We start from the raw sequence: 14,065 nt of genomic DNA, 5'->3' as shown, positions 1-14,065 counted from the left end.
GGAGGAAGAGGCGACAAGACGAGCTCCATGAGGACCTTCGGATGTTCCGCGATACACAATCGCTTCTAGAAGGCTAGAGAGCTGCGCTTCTGCGTTCCCATAGCCGGGCGTGGCCACCTTCCTAAAGAGCACCCATCCGGCCTTCTTGGCAGGAGGGAGCTTGCCTCCGCCGACATCTATCCACCTCAGTACGCTCTCCAATCGAGCCCCAGTAATCTCGCAATTGAGCGCCACTATCAGGTACGCCCAGGCGCTGCCCAGACCGTCTACCAGAATGAAGCAGGCATTGGCGCAGCTTGTCTTTACCAGCTGCTAGATCAAGCATGAACGGTGGAGTCGCCGTTGGCGAATGATAAGAGATGACCGATATTGAAATGCTTGGCAGACGGGGGGACGACTGCGAGTGTACGCGATTGCTGCAGAATTGCACGCGATAGCTGCACTCTCGGGTTAGGGAACAGGTCCATGGGATTTGTACATGGTTACACACGCACGACCGGTCGATCGGTGCAGCAAACATGTATAAAGGCTGCAATCCGCACTCCAGGTGGAAGACACAGCTGCAGCTTGCTTCTGCCATCTCAACCGCCCGAGATAGAACAGCTTTGTCAATATGAGGGTTACTCTCGGTCTTGCAGCTCTCGCCGTCGGCGCCTCGGCCATCCCTACCGAGCTTAGGGAACGACAGGATGGTCACAACTCCAAGCCATGCCCCAAGAAGCCCCTGGTTACCAAGGTATGCAGCTCCGGTTCTTCACCGTCGCGTTGGACATATGCTGATGATATTGTAGGATGCTCTGGAGAAGGACATCACCATCAAGAAGTTGATGAGGGGTGCTCAGCAGCTGGAGGACTTCGCCTACAGCTACCCAGCCCGTAACAGGATCATGGGAGGACAGGCTCACAACGATACTGTCAAATGGCTGAAGAAGGAGCTTGAATCTACTTTGTACTACGACGTTACGCTCCAGCCCTTCTCCAACTACGTCATGTTGAACGGCACTCTCAACGCATTCACCATCGACGGACGTGCGATCAACTCTACCATTCTTGAGTACTCCGCGTCTACTCCAGGTCTCGTCACCGCACCCATCGTCCCCGTCAACAACCTCGGTTGCGAGGCGTCTGACTTCCCTGCCGAGGTATCTGGTGCCATTGCGCTCATCTCGCGTGGTACCTGCGAGTTCGGATTGAAGTCCGCTCTTGCTGGAAGCGCTGGAGCTGTAGGTGCCATTATCTACAACAATGTTGCAGGCACAATCAGCGCCACTCTTGGTCCTCCTCCTCGTCCCGAGGGTGACTACGTTGCAAGTGTAACTCTCTCTTTGGAGGAGGGTCAGGCCATCGTTGCCAAGGTCGCTGGCGGTGCTACCGTTACCGGCACATTGGATGTTTTGACCGACGTCCAAGTCATCACCACCAACAACGTTCTGGCCACCAGCAAGTGTGGTGACAAGAACAACCAGCTCTGGCTCGGTGCTCACACCGACTCCGTTGGCGCTGGTCCTGGTATCAACGACGATGGCTCCGGAACTGTTGCTATCCTAAACGTCGCCAAGTCTCTTGCCAAGTACAACGTCAACAACGCTGTTAGCTTCGGTTTCTGGTCTGGCGAGGAGTCTGGTCTTCTCGGCTCTACCTTTTTCGTTGAAAGCCTGTCTCCCGAGGCAGCTCTTGATGTCCGCGCTTACCTCAACTTTGACATGATTGCGTCTCCCAACTATGTTCATCAGATCTACGACGGTGACGGCAGTGCTTACGGTCTGAGCGGCCCCGCTGGAAGTGACGACATTGAGGCCTTCTTCGCGGGATACTTCAAGGATCTCAACATTCCCAGCAACGAAACCGAATTCAACGGCCGTTCTGACTACGGTCCTTTCCTTGACGCCAACATTCCTGCTGGAGGCACAACCACCGGTGCTGATGAGGTCAAGACTGTCGAGGAGCAGGCTATCTGGGGTGGCGTTGCCGGAGAGATCCTTGACCAGAACTACCACCAGGCTGCTGACAATGTCACCAACCTTAACGAGGAGGCTTGGCTTCTACACTCCCGCGGTATTGCTGCCGCTGTTGCTCATTACGCTACCTCTTGGGAGGGAATTCCCGAGCGTGTGCCTGCTAACGGCACTGCGAAGAGGAGCGTTCGCGAGCCCGTCGCCCGAAAGGGTGTCAAGGGCGGAAAGGTCACTCTTAAGCTTTTGTAAGTTTAAGGTGATTGCACTTTGTATATAGTGAATGATGATGATACCGATGATAAAACGAATAATATATTTTGATCACACACATTTACCTTCCCTTGATCATGAGTGATGTATTCGTGCTAGCCCCGCTGGCTTTCTAGGCACTATCTTGATGTTGCGCTGAGCTTACTACTTCCTCAGCCGCCAATGCGGCGTATTCCATACGCGACGAATTCTGCACAGCCCCATGTGAATCGGCTAAGCGGCTCGCGAAAGCTTCTCACCGCGACACCGCGGCTGAGCGCACGCGTGTGGAAATGAGGCTTATTGTGATCAGCTGAAGTGCAGATAATGGAGCGCCTAGTTTGGTATATGTATCCTGAATGAGACGCGTTCGCGTCGTGGTTGATAGTTCCGCGAACCCTTGGAAGAGAACCACAGCAGCTGATAGCACTTCGTTCCACGCGCCACAAAACATATTCAATTTACGACCAGGACTGAGTACGAGACAGGCGATTTTCCACCAATTCTGAGTGAGTCACTTGCTCAATAGTCTGAGGTCATCAGTCGTTCTGAGAGTTGTTTTGGGCGTCGACGTACCAAAACAAAGGGTTGCCTGAACGAGGCTGTGCGAGCCGCAACGCCTTTCAAATTACCGCGCTTTCAAGCTCGCATACATCTGATCGTGGTCTGCTTCAACTCTCGAGATTCGCACGTTACCACAAGACCCGTTGATTGAAAAGAGAAAAGAGACGAAGAAGATCGCAGCCATGGATACCGCATCGCATGCATACGAGGCCTTTCCAACCTTCGATACATATTCCGCCCCCACAACCCCACAGCACGATCACGATGCACCGATACCCACAACTTCAGACATCACAGCGACAACATCTGAGCCCTTCTCCCTCCAGTACGAAGGCCCCCTCTACACAGAGATAAACATTCCACTCCCCCACATCCCAGCACCACCAACAACCTCGTCCGCATCACCACGCCTATCCACATCCGCCGCCTCATGTACATCGGACACGACAACTGAGAAACGACGAGGACGTTCCCGAACCCTCTCTTCCCTCTCCCCCTTCCGACATCGCTCCTCCTCATCTGCTTCAAACCCCATTTCCTCACCCACATCCCCCACACTTTCTCCTTCCAGGAACAGTGAAGAGTGGCCGCGGATCCGACGAGACATTGTAAAATCCCGTGAAGTAAACGCGATGATGAATCTACGGCACCAGAGTAAAAGGGGCAGGAGCGGGACTATTGATGCGCTTGCTGTTGTTCCTGCTGTTCTGGTGCTAAGCGCGGAATTGTTTACGCCTGAGGAGGAGAATGGAAGGGGTGGGAGGGAAGGGAGAAAAGATAGTGGAGTGGGGAGGTGGGAGGATGGAATCAGGTGAAATGGCTTCTGATCTGAATTGAAGTGCTTGTTTGAATGTGTACGTGCAGTACGGACAGGTACATGGTAGAGGGGAGGTGGTTGGCGCAACGACCTGACATGGCTTGCTTTGGCTACGGATACCAGGGTACTGGTAAACCGCTTGCATGTGGATATGCAGCGGACCTTGCCTGACACACTTTGAGGAGGATTAATAGGATATTATACCAGTGGTATGGGATCAATCGGGAGTATCGAGGTCGCAGCCGTAGTCGCCATGTTACGCTATGGCGACCTCGACAAAGCTATGAAGCTGGTGTGTATGAGCATTGTAATGAGTGAAAGAAGAAAGACTGAAATGTGTGAATGGCCGTTAAACATTGTTGCTAGATAGCCGTGTATAGCAATAACCTATGTTGGTGTTTGTCTGACGACGTATCTTGAGGATTTGATTCGACGAGGATGACGTATCTTCGGCACGTTCGCTAAGCTGCGAGTATAGTGGACGCTTGGTGACGGCTAAAGACAACGGAAGGGCGCAAGGTAACGCATTGGGTGACCGCTGCAGGACACATTCCGTGGATGACCGGATGCAAGTTGAGGATTTGGGAACCATGTATGGACATCCGAAAGCGCCTTCCTAGGTAGTAGTCGGGTGGGCACGTGAGGGAGCCGACTTCGGTAGGCGCTACCGGACCCTTCCCTTGGTCCAGGGAAGCGGCCATTGAGGATGGCGCAATTACTGACCGCCAACCAGTACATGTGAAACGGCTACGGTGGGCGATAAAGGCGAGTATAGCTCGCGTGGAACCTGAGTCATTGCATCCGGTGTGCTTGCTGTGGCATGCAATGCAGACTGCAGCCATTGCATGCTCTAGAAGCATTCCAGCGGCTGTGAGAAGCGTGGGAAAAGCGACATGGGTTCGGCAGAAAAAGTTGCAACCGCCGAAAGAAGCGAAAACCTCTTTGGCCCGTGACGACAGAACCATTCATCTTTCATCATGCTGCCCAATTCCTGAGCGCTGACTGCTCCACCCAGCCATTACCAGGGCGGAAACCTTAAATTCGACTAAATATTTTCCCTCTATCGATAAGAGGAATTTCTCCGCGAAAGGCTCCCTCCTTCACTAATCTCTTCTTGCTATACTGCCCGCCGCGAAGTAACGGACCACCTCCCCACACCACCACCTCCACCAGCCGTCGTCATGAGGAACATCGTGGTACTGGGCGGAAGCTCTCACCCGCAGCTCACCGAGTAGGTCGCAGTCGAACGCGCTTGCGGCCCCAACTAACTGGCGATAGGACTATCTGCAACCACCTCGGCATACCCAAGGCCAAGGTGCTTCTTGACAAGTTCAAGGGCGGCGAGACGCGCGTTGAGATTGAGGAGAGTGTGCGAGGAAAGGATGTCTTCATCATCCAGTCTGGCGGCGGTAAAGGTACGAAGCTCTCCGGCGCATTATCCTCCTAGCCATAGTGGTACTGCAGCGCACCTGGGACGGAACACGACGCCCGCGTGCCAATTTGATCTCTCGAGAACCCCGCTAATGCTCGTGTTGCGCGCAGTCAACGACCATCTGATGGAGTAGGCCCATCCTCATGGTGTAGTTGAGTGAAGTGCCTGACCGTCCGACAGACTTCTCATTACCATCTCCGCCTGCCGTACCGCCTCTGCGAAGCGCATCACCGCCGTCCTTCCGCTCTTTCCCTACTCGCGACAGTCGGACATTCCATACAACAAGACTGGCGCGCCCCTTTCCAAGGTGCCTGGGCGCTCGAGGACCGGCACATATACGTTCGACTCGCGACCGCAGACGCCCTTCCCAGGCCAGGCTGAAAGCGCCGGCATAACCAATGGCTCTGCAGCGCTGCACCACCAGCTCAGTAGGATGAAGATGGATGAGCGCAACGGCGGCCATGCCAACGGGAACCCCACGAGCCCCGTCAAGCAGAACGGCATCAAGCGTTCCGAGACGGTCGACTCGGGCAAGTCGGACAAATCCGACAAGTCTGCCTACTTCGACGTTGGCAAGGAAGCCAATGGCGCCAACGGCACGGCTGCCCCAACCCCAGGTCTCCTCACGCGCGCACCCACAACCACCAAGCCTCCTGCTTTCGAGCCCCAGGTCGGATACCGCCAATGGGTTGCTCAAGCCGGTACCTTGATCGCGGACCTGTTGACCTGCGCTGGCGCTGACCACGTCATCACCATGGATCTCCACGGTAGGATACATGTTGTCTAGGTACAAGACGACGCGCTGACAGACTGCTAGATCCACAGTACCAGGGCTTCTTCGATATCCCCGTGGACAACCTCTATGGCCGTCACCTCCTCCGTAAATACATCCAGTTCAACATCCCCAACTACCAACAAGCTGTTGTAGTCTCCCCTGATGCTGGAGGTGCGAAGCGCGCAACCGCCATCGCCGACGCTCTCGGCATGCCTTTTGCCCTCATTCACAAGGAGCGCCGCCCCACACAGATCAACGACCGGCAAAACGCGACCATGATGTTGGTTGGAGACGTCCGCGAGCGCACAACCATCCTGGTTGATGATTTGGCGGATACGTCCAACACCATTACCCGCGCGGCGAAGCTCCTGAAGAAAGAGGGCGCTACAGAGGTGATTGCCCTCATTACACACGGTATTCTGAGCGGAGATGCCATTGAGCGTATCAACCAGAGTGCTCTAGACAAGGTCATTGTGACCAACACGGTGCCCCAGGAGGACCACAAGAGCAAGTGCCCCAAGCTAGAGGTTCTCGAGGTCGGCAATGTCTTTGCTGAGGTAAGATCAAATTCCATGAAAAATAGATTTGGATATAAATGCTGACAATCTTCCAGGCCATCCGACGTGTTCACCATGGCGAGAGCATTAGCGTGCTTTTCGACTACAGTTAGTATCTGTACTCATCGAGTATCCGTTTTCTCGGACACCGTACCATTAGTCCCGCTATGCTACGCTCACTTCCTGCTTCCGAAAACCCGTGTGAGAGATAGGGCAATGTGGTTCGAATGGGACTAGTCTGTTGCTAGAGAGATGCTACAACCTTCTGTTGATTACGAAAGTGATACGGATATGGATGTGGTGTTTTTGCTCTTGCATTCTCTTTATGTCCTGTTTATAGACTGCTGAGGAGCAGTATATCAAGTACCTGAACGTTGCATCATAGGCATACGTGCATGGGCTGGCGTTGGGTGGGTAGGCTGTTCTTTACTACAAAAACTTGCCTAGTTTTATGTACTGTGTGTGCTTTTCCTAGTCCAGATCACATTCAAAATAGAGTGCCCGTTTGGTGTTTTTGCATCATTCATGCGGATATAGTGCCCATGGAAGCGGTGTTAGCATTGCCATCACTTTTGCTTCCTTACTTTTATATGTCATTCGTGTAGGATTTTGGACGACCGCAGTCTTGTCAGACTCTGCTTCCAGGATTACATGACACACGTTGAGATGAAGTACATCATATTACATTATATTAGAGGTCCTTGTCTACATATGGCAAGGCATTCGCCTATAGGGGTATATCTAATACAGCTAAAATCACGAGACTATGACAGAATGGCAGCATGCTTGCAAAAAGTAGAAGCCTTTAGACGCTGAACAGGGGTATATCGCACTCGTCACTTCGTCCATCAAGTACCTTACTCATTCAGCTTCGTCCTAGCCCTCCGGTCCCTCGCGCTTCTCCCTCCGCCTACTGTGTGCCCAGCCGCCGCACCCTGCGTCGATGCACTTCCGCGCCGACTTGCTGTGTAACCACTAATCATACTCGATGTAGCGCTTGGTCTTCGATGCGTGCTCGCTATACTGCTGTCTCGCGTTCCGTTCATGGAAAGTACGAGATGCACTCGCGACGGTGGTGGGATAGGATGGTCGTTGACGTAGAAGCCGCCCGTGCCATCCTCGGTGATTTTGGTAGGAACCGCAGCAAGCTTGTTCCGTTGCTCAGTATGGCCAGGAGAGATTGGTCGCGCATTTACTTCTTCCACATGGCCTGCTTCGAGATCAATGTCGACAGTGCCGTCATTTGCAGTACGTAGAACTGCAGGGGCAAAGTCGTGAGGTGATATGGCTTCTTCGAGCAGGTCTTTGTCGGCGAATCCGGACATGTCACTGAGGGCTGGCGATTTGGTTTGCGTGATGTTTGAGGGGGTCAAAGTCATGCTCTTACTTCCAATGGTGTTGTTCGGTGAGCGCTTCGTCCCTGTACGTGCGCCCGTTGTCGCAGACTGTTGGTGGAGTAGCTGTGCTGTCTTCCGACCTCCTGCTGTGCGTGGAGAGTGATAGGACCACGGGGGTGGATTTCCTTCGTCGAAATTGCCGAGCTCGAAAAGCTCTCTCAATATTGTCCAAGTAAATGGTAAATTGGCAACGAGAATGGCAGTTGATGACTCTCGAACATACCAGTAAATCCAAGTTGCCTTGTATGGGTTGCTGAAAGAGTAGTAGCTGTTCATGATGCTTGCAGCTACCACAAAGAGACCCAGAGAGAAGATGCCGCACAGGATTATCTTTCTCTTCATAGGAAGGAGCGATCGTATGAGCATTTGCAATGCAATGCACAGCATGATCAAGTCCGAGGATATGTTGAAGACAGCCTTGGTGATGCGGTGATGAACCAAGGCATTGCACTGGAATGAACTGGTCGGCACTGCATAATACTCCGAGAAAGGTCTACACCAGGCTGAAAAGTAGAGGACTTCTATGACCACAAATCCGACTGCTGTGTAGACGGCGAGAATCTTGATGGCGATGTTTTCGTTGCGAAGAGCTGTCCGTGTTATGCGATGATACATGATCAGAAGACATGCTTTGCACGCCCAGATCACAGCGATGTGCATCTGCTCTACAACAACCACGAGCTTGCTCCCGAATCTTCGCCTCGATAGTTCGTCCACGGTGAGTGCGCTAAAGTCGAAATTCTCGGGTTCAAGGTTTGATTGAACCTTTAGCCATCGGTTTGCAAGTACAATCATAACCGTGTAAGCGCCGGTGACGAAGAGACCCATCGTCCAGTCATCGAACTGGAGACCTTTGACAGATCGGAACAACATCTTCCGTGAAATTCTGTATGGCAATTCTGTCAGAAAGTGAACTATTACATTACAACGAAAATGTAATTCCCATAATGCTAGCCCTAAGGCGCGAGCGAGCAGAGAATGAAGCGACCGACAAGAGCAATGCGCCCAGGACGCCACAGCCTCGCCCGCCAGCGCATCGCGTGCTAAGCCTTGTTCTTGATAGCAAGGACGCCTCTCGCATGTGAAAGAATGGCATTGTTTGTAGAAGATGCACTCACAATCTTGCTCCGATCATACATACAGCACACGTATACCAGATCCATGATTCCTGATTGAACGGTAATGGCATTGTCGAGTTGCAATGCGGTCAAGCCGCTGACGCCAGTGTCGCTATCCGTTAGGCCGCTTGAGGTTTAGAAGGCGAGATCGACGAAGGGTCATGTTGTATGGGAACACGATTATCGAAGCGCATCCAGAGCAGGAAGAGGGTGTTAATTATCAAGGGACAGAAGTGGACAGAGAAGAGGGTGTAGATACACACCGACAAAAAACAAGGAGGAAAGAAAAGAAAGCTGACAATGTCGCGATAGAAGGACAAGGTTGGAGGCTAACCTCTATAGCTTGCAGCTGATGCACACGGCAGTCTTCCGTTTGCAGCCAGCCGCCCCTCAGCTCAACCCAGGGCTTATCTTGGAGTATCTGCCGCGCCTGAGCCTGCTGGAGGTCCCGCGTGGGGTCGCCGATACTTGACCCTGGTAACATCTCGGACCAATTGTGCCTGGCGGATGTGAAGGTTGCGGCTAGGCATTACTTTTGCGGGGTTCCGCGCGCCTGTCATGTACACTTTGAGCCACTGCGCATCCGGACGTCCAGAAAGTCCATGGTATACCCTCTGATGCATGCAGAAATGGCATGCCCATGTAGATGCGTTGTAGTTATCACAGTTGTAAATGATGCGGGCAGTGGAAGCTGCCTGCAACCCGCGAGTTGAGGCTGTGCCTGCAAGGTGCGTCATCACGCCCAAGGCTGACAGCCACAACGTACTGTCAGCGGTGCAAAGCTAATCTGGTGTGAGATGAGATGGGTGTAGCTGTCAAAGGCGGTAAATGAGCGTTAATGCGCGTACACGCGATGCGAATGTTGAGTTGATGTTTGCATTTGCCGCTGGCCCTGGGCGAGTGGTTGTACGGGGAAAGAGGAGTGAACTGCAGGCGGGAACTCGGGAAGTCGCCATTAGCGTAGCGCAACCGGCTGCGCACCGTTCAACTCACGTCTTCCAACTTCCTACACACCAACTAGTCTGATCCCTTGAATAAGAAAAGACATCGGGGAACAGCTCCGTGCGACGCCATCAAATGAGAATGCTACGCAGTCCTCCGAACAAACGCCTCCACTATGGATCATTCCGTGAATTCGCTTAAGAACGCCACTTCGAACTGATATCGCAGTTCGCTCTAAGTCAGGTGTTGGTGTTAGCGAACAGCAAGCGGAAAAGACAAGAGACGATTTACAGGTTGCACAGACCTTTGTGGTCGAGAAATTGCGGTCTGGTGCACGTTGAAGATACTACAGAGATGCATGACGAGCATGTCCGAGTACTCAAAGCTTGCACACGGAGCGAGATGTGCCTCAGCCTAGAATATTTCGTCGTCAGAAGGCCCCTCCACTGGCCTGTGTAGCCGCCGAGCCATTCTGGAAGAACTTAGGACATATTCCAGAAAGAGACGATCGCAAACACTCACCGTCATCTTCTTCACAAGCACCGTCTGGGTCACAGTGCCATGCTTCCCACCCGAAAGGAACAAATCGCGCTTCCGCTTCTGCTCCGTGGGATGAACCATTGGCGCGGAGATACGTTCCGATGCTGAGAGATTGCATGTCCACTGCCATTGCTTCTGGGAGAGGGGTATAGGCAGAATGCAGCGGTGATCACCTACTGCTATCGCTGTAGTAAGTAAATTGGCGATGCGACCTTCGAGAGAGTCCATACCCTCCATTCTGACGATGGTGATCACTTTGTTCTTCCTTCGTCATCAATATAGAGCTCTGATCATTCACGTTCGGCTTATTTGTCACCGTTGTCTTCTTAGTGTCGTAATTGATATGTCGTAGCAATTTTTATGGAGCAGTGAGTGACATTACAAGGTTCGTTTTCTACCGTATACGGCGTGTATTAACACATAAGTATACGTAGTAATACTCTACTCAGATCTCTGAGTCGATGTGCAGACTTTTCAAGCACACCAAGCTTCTGAGAAAGTGCGCGCTCACCATTTATGCTGGCAGGGCCGTTGATATGTTCTTCACTTTCTGCTGCCGTTCCGATAGCTCTGTGCAAACAAGTCACCCTCGTCATCAGACTCACCTTCTTCTGTGTGTTCGTACTCATCCTTGACTCGTCCCAGAGTACAGCTGGAACCCTCCGACCGTCCTAATGTGTGACTAGACGTTTCACTTCCTTCCCCTTGACTCTCTTCACCTCCTTCATACCCACTATCAAACTGACGTTCGGTGTCATCTACCTCAGTGTTCTCCCCTTTTTCGGCGGATAATTTGTCATGCGGATCCTCTGCTTCCTCCTCGTCAGCTGCCAGTGTAGAGCTGGATCTATCTGAGCGGACTGCAGTATGGCTTGATGATGAACTGTGCCTACCACTGTGGCGAGTTGGAGAATCGACGTCGTCGTACTTGCGTTCGACTGGCTTCATCTCTTCGTAATATGTTTCTCGAAACTTTGTATCGTGCGTTGCACCAAAGAGCTCGTTTTGGTGCTCTGTAGGTTCTATGATGTAGCTGAAGTCTTGGCGCAAGACTGGAATGTATTCTGCTCTTGATGTTTGAAATGCTTTCATCCAGGGAATCTGGGCGACGAGAAGACCGGAGGGATCAAGTATCTTGCTTTTGACTTGCTAGACAATACTTGTTGTCACAGTCGACTGTGAAAATAATGAGGTTGTAAAGGTTTTGGGTGAGTTCGAGGTAGTGCTGTGCTGGCCACGGAATGCTGCGATAAAGGGTTCGAAGGGATTATGGGGTGGATCGTGATTTGCTTTCTGGATTGGTGTTTTGAGCATGAGGAGCTTGTTTGTGGTTTGTGTTGGCAACCGATAGGCGTTGGTTTGGTCGTGGAAGATGATTGAATGTGCGCAATATATACGGAGGTAGCATTACAAGATCAGACAGTGTCTGAGACCTGAGATTCGAAATTTGAGATCAGAGGTGCCAGAAAAGTTACCACAGGGATAATTGGCTTGTGGCAGCCAGGTGTTAATAGCGACGTTGCTTTTTAACCCTTCCATGTCGAGCGTGTCAGAGGACTTTTGGAAAGCGGCATAGTATCGTCTCGTGCGACACAGGTCTCAGATTAAAGCGAGAGGTATCTTGAGGTGAAATACTGTTGTGTAGAAGTGTGTTGGGTTCGGAGGATGTTCCTACACAAGCAGTACACTAGTGGGTGCGGCAAGCACCAATAACAATACATGAAATGGCACCTTCTCATCAATTACTAGGTATTTCGGATATCGCGACTAGCTACTTTATCTCGGCATAGGAAGCGAACACAAAGTCTGGATACCCTGACGAGAAATAGAACAATACCCTAGATAGTGTACAAATACCTCGGGTTATCCTCGCCCATCTCCGCAATCTCCTCCTCAGTCTTCCCCTCGATCCTCCAATCCTCTTTACCAGAAAGCTTGCGTTGGTTCTTCATCCGGAAGTAGAGATGCAGCGCAACATAGATGGCGATACCAAGCGCCAGCAGTCCGATGGTCGCACCGTAGCCAGCAGTAAACTGAGGAGCATCCTCAGCGGCGTACAAGAAAGGCGCCACAACACCTGAGCAGTTACCGATGGTGATTTGCATACCGCTGGCAAAGGCTCGCTTTCCATATCGCGGGTTGTTCACGCCAATCCAGGAGAAGGCGATACCGGTGGCCACCCATAAACCGAGTGCGACGATGAAGCAGCCGGCGAAGCTGAGACCAAGCCCCTACGCCTCCGTTAGTACAATAGGTTCAGACTCGAAGCATTCGGGTACTTACTTTGTTAGCGATGAGGAAGATGTATCCAATCATGCTGACAGCAAGCCCAGCGATGCAGAACAAGCCTCGATTTTGAGTCTTGTCACTGTAGTAGGCCCCCGCGACGTAGGTGATGAACCCGGCAATATATACAGGAATAGTCAAAGCCTGAACCACCTGGCGATTCCACCCGCCTCCAAGGCCATTAATAATAGTGGGTAGGAACACGGAGAAGCTGTAAAGCATGCCAAGCCCAACAAATTGAGCGACGGCGTAGGCGTATACCTTCCAGTCTTTTACACCCTTCATAACGTCTTCTTTCAGTAACTCTTGACCGGCTGTCGTCTGGCCAATCTCCCTCATGCGAAGCAAGACTAGGTTTCGTCGGTCTTCTTCGGTCAAAAAGCTCGCAGTCTCTGGGCTGTTCGGAAGGACAAAAGGTACAGCAATGGCGGTTAGGACGGTTGGGATACCATTAATGACAATGATCCAGCGCCTAAAAGGGACGTGTACGAAGTCAGTGTGTGTCTCATATGCAGTTCGTACAGGGACGTTTCTTACCATCCATTCCAACCACCTACGCCATCCATCTCACCGATAGCGTAAGCAACGACACCCTACGCCCGTTAGTCTCATTCATTGGATATAAACAGGCTGCACTCACCCCTAGTCCACCTGCTAGTGCAGATGTGCCATAGAACCACGCCTGCCTCAGACTGACGTTGCGCCTATTGTAGAACATACTCAAGTAGAGAATGACACCCGGAAATAGACCTGCTTCGAACATGCCTAAGAGGAGGCGACAAGCTACGAGCCCAGCAAAGTTGGTGACAAAAGCTGAGAATGTGGCTACTAAGCCCCACAGAAACATCAGACCGGCTAGGTACCGGGCCGGCTTCATTCGTTTCAAGATGAGGTTCGAAGGTGTCTCAAATATGACGTAGGTGACGAATAGAATAGATACTGCGATCTGGAATTGGTTGGTGTTTGGGTCCATGCCAAGATCTGCCTCCATTTCGTAAAGACGAGCATTGCCAATGTTGACTATAGGATCGTCAGTCGAGGTCTGAAGATGAGTAATATATACAGACCTCGGTCCATGAAGTTCATCAAGTAGATCCAGCAGATCATGGGTACGATGCGAATGTCCAGCTTTCTCAGTAGTCTTGCTTCAGTGGCTGCATCAATCTCGACCATTGATCCATTTTGTTCGACATCCTCTACCTTGAGAGGCGGAGTTGGCGATATGTCAGAGCCTTTCTCGTCCTTGAACTCTGGTCCATTGACCACGGAGTCTTGGGCGTGGTTGTTCATGCTGCAAATGCAACGAACGGCAACTTTATCGCTTGTAAGTTGAAGTGGAGAGTAGCTTCCGGCAGAGAGGTAGAGTTGCGGCGATCGTCGTTGACGGTGCTAAAAGAACTGGAACCAGTCTTGAACTTTATAATCCGAACACC

The 14,065-nt window shown here is 51.8% G+C and overlaps 9 protein-coding genes across 9 annotated transcripts; 3 read left to right on the top strand and 6 right to left on the bottom strand.

The window, feature by feature from the left end:
• Positions 1–45: 45 nt before the first annotated feature.
• On the bottom strand, positions 46–744 carry CC77DRAFT_298270 (hypothetical protein). Its single transcript, XM_018531121.1, has one exon. The coding sequence runs from the start codon at positions 578–580 to the stop codon at positions 122–124; it is 459 nt and encodes a 152-aa protein (XP_018390480.1). The 5' UTR covers positions 581–744; the 3' UTR covers positions 46–121.
• Positions 614–2,204, top strand: CC77DRAFT_926267 (Zn-dependent exopeptidase; the record flags this gene model as incomplete). Its single annotated transcript, XM_018533911.1, has 2 exons — positions 614–736; positions 792–2,204. 2 exons carry the CDS (start codon positions 614–616, stop codon positions 2,202–2,204), a joined length of 1,536 nt encoding a protein of 511 aa, XP_018390479.1.
• Positions 2,205–2,950: 746 nt separating this feature from the next.
• On the top strand, positions 2,951–4,005 carry CC77DRAFT_1004724 (hypothetical protein; the record flags this gene model as incomplete). The annotated part of the gene is made up of 4 exons (XM_018523293.1): positions 2,951–3,579; positions 3,633–3,715; positions 3,780–3,877; positions 3,952–4,005. The coding sequence occupies 4 exons, from the start codon at positions 2,951–2,953 to the stop codon at positions 4,003–4,005; spliced, it is 864 nt and encodes a 287-aa protein (XP_018390478.1).
• On the bottom strand, positions 3,816–4,735 carry CC77DRAFT_298383 (hypothetical protein). The gene has a single exon (XM_018531122.1). It carries the CDS (start codon positions 4,548–4,550, stop codon positions 4,047–4,049), a length of 504 nt encoding a protein of 167 aa, XP_018390477.1. The 5' UTR covers positions 4,551–4,735; the 3' UTR covers positions 3,816–4,046.
• CC77DRAFT_298211 (phosphoribosyl pyrophosphokinase) lies at positions 4,659–6,603 on the top strand. Its single transcript, XM_018531119.1, has 6 exons — positions 4,659–4,816; positions 4,864–5,000; positions 5,128–5,146; positions 5,198–5,784; positions 5,835–6,349; positions 6,406–6,603. Exons 1-6 carry the CDS (start codon positions 4,767–4,769, stop codon positions 6,460–6,462), a joined length of 1,365 nt encoding a protein of 454 aa, XP_018390476.1. The 5' UTR covers positions 4,659–4,766; the 3' UTR covers positions 6,463–6,603.
• Positions 6,604–7,020: 417 nt separating this feature from the next.
• On the bottom strand, positions 7,021–9,103 carry CC77DRAFT_298222 (hypothetical protein). Its single transcript, XM_018531120.1, has 2 exons — positions 8,865–9,103; positions 7,021–8,632 (listed from the first exon to the last, which is right to left on the bottom strand). Exons 1-2 carry the CDS (start codon positions 8,933–8,935, stop codon positions 7,207–7,209), a joined length of 1,497 nt encoding a protein of 498 aa, XP_018390475.1. The 5' UTR covers positions 8,936–9,103; the 3' UTR covers positions 7,021–7,206.
• A 168-nt stretch (positions 9,104–9,271) lies between these two features.
• CC77DRAFT_1004721 (hypothetical protein) lies at positions 9,272–10,476 on the bottom strand (the record flags this gene model as incomplete). The annotated part of the gene is made up of 3 exons (XM_018523292.1): positions 9,272–9,585; positions 10,111–10,278; positions 10,329–10,476. 3 exons carry the CDS (start codon positions 10,474–10,476, stop codon positions 9,272–9,274), a joined length of 630 nt encoding a protein of 209 aa, XP_018390474.1.
• A 413-nt stretch (positions 10,477–10,889) lies between these two features.
• On the bottom strand, positions 10,890–11,438 carry CC77DRAFT_1076185 (hypothetical protein; the record flags this gene model as incomplete). The annotated part of the gene is made up of 1 exon (XM_018529245.1): positions 10,890–11,438. The coding sequence occupies one exon, from the start codon at positions 11,436–11,438 to the stop codon at positions 10,890–10,892; it is 549 nt and encodes a 182-aa protein (XP_018390473.1).
• Positions 11,439–12,184: 746 nt separating this feature from the next.
• Positions 12,185–13,922, bottom strand: CC77DRAFT_926716 (MFS general substrate transporter; the record flags this gene model as incomplete). Its single annotated transcript, XM_018533949.1, has 5 exons — positions 12,185–12,577; positions 12,630–13,104; positions 13,170–13,225; positions 13,273–13,652; positions 13,700–13,922. 5 exons carry the CDS (start codon positions 13,920–13,922, stop codon positions 12,185–12,187), a joined length of 1,527 nt encoding a protein of 508 aa, XP_018390472.1.
• Between the last annotated feature and the right edge of the window lie 143 nt (positions 13,923–14,065).

The sequence above is a fragment of the Alternaria alternata genome (genome assembly GCF_001642055.1).
Source record: "Alternaria alternata strain SRC1lrK2f unplaced genomic scaffold CC77scaffold_2, whole genome shotgun sequence".
Classification (NCBI taxonomy): domain Eukaryota; kingdom Fungi; phylum Ascomycota; class Dothideomycetes; order Pleosporales; family Pleosporaceae; genus Alternaria; species Alternaria alternata.
The sequence above is the reverse complement of the archived record's forward strand: the minus strand, read 5'-3'. Positions and strand labels throughout refer to the sequence as shown.